General features: G+C 57.3%; 1 protein-coding gene across 1 annotated transcript in view; it reads right to left on the minus strand.

Annotated features, from left to right (window-relative positions):
* The window catches only part of TRPV2 (transient receptor potential cation channel, subfamily V, member 2), a 20,807-nt gene that overhangs the window by 9,567 nt on the left and 9,638 nt on the right, over positions 1-1,602 (minus strand). The window contains exon 6 of the mRNA XM_008570800.1: positions 257-531. Within this exon, the coding sequence (XP_008569022.1) occupies positions 257-531 (275 nt within the window). The remainder of the gene's footprint in view (positions 1-256; positions 532-1,602) is intronic.

The raw sequence follows: 1,602 nt of genomic DNA on the forward strand, positions 1-1,602 counted from the left end.
GTTATGAACCTGGGTTCAGATCCTGTCTCCACCACTTACAGTCTGTGTGACCCTGGGTAAGTTACTAACCTTTCTGAGCCTCCCTTCCCCCAACTGCAAATTGGGAATGACAACAGTTTATCACCTCGGGGGTGTGTGAGCCGTAGTTAGCATGTCAGTCACTCAGCACTTGCTCGCATGTGGTGACACTCAGTAATAGTTCACCGTAGTTGTTAGTGCTGGGGTGCTGGCTGCCATGAGAGTTTGGGCACAGCACTCAAGCCCCCTAAGCCTCAGTGTTGTCCCTTGCAGGACAGGGATGGAAATCCCTGCCCCATCCTCCTCCAGGGCTGTTTCAAGCAGGCCTCCCCCAGGGCGTGCCCTCCCTGCCCTTGCCTTCTCCAGGGCAGGCTGGTGGTAGGCCACAGTGGTGAAGACGAACACGTAGGTCAGATAACACAGGAAGTTGAAGAAGAATCTGGGAATGAGCAGATCCCATTTTGCCTGCAGGAGTTTGTTCAGTGGCTCCAAGACCACCATTCTGTGTCGGTGCTGGGGTAGGAAGGGCGGAGCCATGGGTACATTCAGCAAGTGTAGACAGGGGGCAACCTCACATCAGGCTTGATGTGAGGGCTGATGGAAGTGTAGGGAGGGGACAGGGAGCAGGCTCCCACACCCCAGGAGCCCCGAAAGATGCCCCCCCGGCCTCCACCCTGGCCCCGGATGGTGGAGGTGCTGGTCACAAGAGACCCTGGTGTGATCCCTGGGTTGGGTGAGACTGGAATGTTCAGTGAGCATGTGCTTGGCAGCTGGGTCCAAGTCGTGCCTGCTGGACCCTACAGCCACACCCTCACTGGCACAAGAACAGGCAGGTATGGTCCAGCAGGNTGCTGCGGGAGTTGGGCTGAGCCCTGCCTGCCCCAGCCTTCTGTGCTCCCCAAGTGAGGAATGCCCAGTTGAAGGTCCCGGGGCAGGGGCTTCAGCTCGATTCCTGGGGGAGCAGAGCCCACACTGCGAGGCAATCAGATAAGCCATCTGCCACCCCACAGGTACTCTAGAAAGCACAGCAGGGAGGGTCCCAAGGCCTCAGAAGGCAAAACCAGACCTATGGCCCCCAGCTGTGGTGAGACTGGTTGGTCTGGGTAAGACTGGGTGTGGGAGTCAGTTTCCCTGTCAATGAAGGGTTTGTGGCTAGCTCACTCTAAGACCCCCGTAGCAGAATTCTGGGTTTGCTTCTTGGTCGACTGAGAGTCACGTAGTGGGGAGAAGCCCTCACCTGGCCCACAAGGAGGTAGATCCCCCCAAGCAGGATCAAGATGTGGCCCAGGAGCAGCACGGAGTTTCCAGCCATGGCTTTCAGGGGGAGAAAGGCCTGCCGAAGACACACTCAGATAAGACCTAGAGCCATGGGCCTTCTCTCCACAGCTCACCCCCCCAAAAACCAAAGCTGAGGACCTATTCTGAGCCTGAGCTATGGAGAGGCCACTCAGAGCAGCAGAGGGGACATGGCATCCAGGAAGGACCCCTGAGTTCTAGTCTCTTGAGAGGCACGTTGTGTAGTGGTTATGAACCTGGGTTCAGATCCTGTCTCCACCACTTACAGTCTGTGTGACCCTGGGTAAG

Source organism: Galeopterus variegatus, unplaced genomic scaffold, assembly GCF_000696425.1.
Source record: "Galeopterus variegatus unplaced genomic scaffold, G_variegatus-3.0.2 Scaffold632, whole genome shotgun sequence".
Classification (NCBI taxonomy): domain Eukaryota; kingdom Metazoa; phylum Chordata; class Mammalia; order Dermoptera; family Cynocephalidae; genus Galeopterus; species Galeopterus variegatus.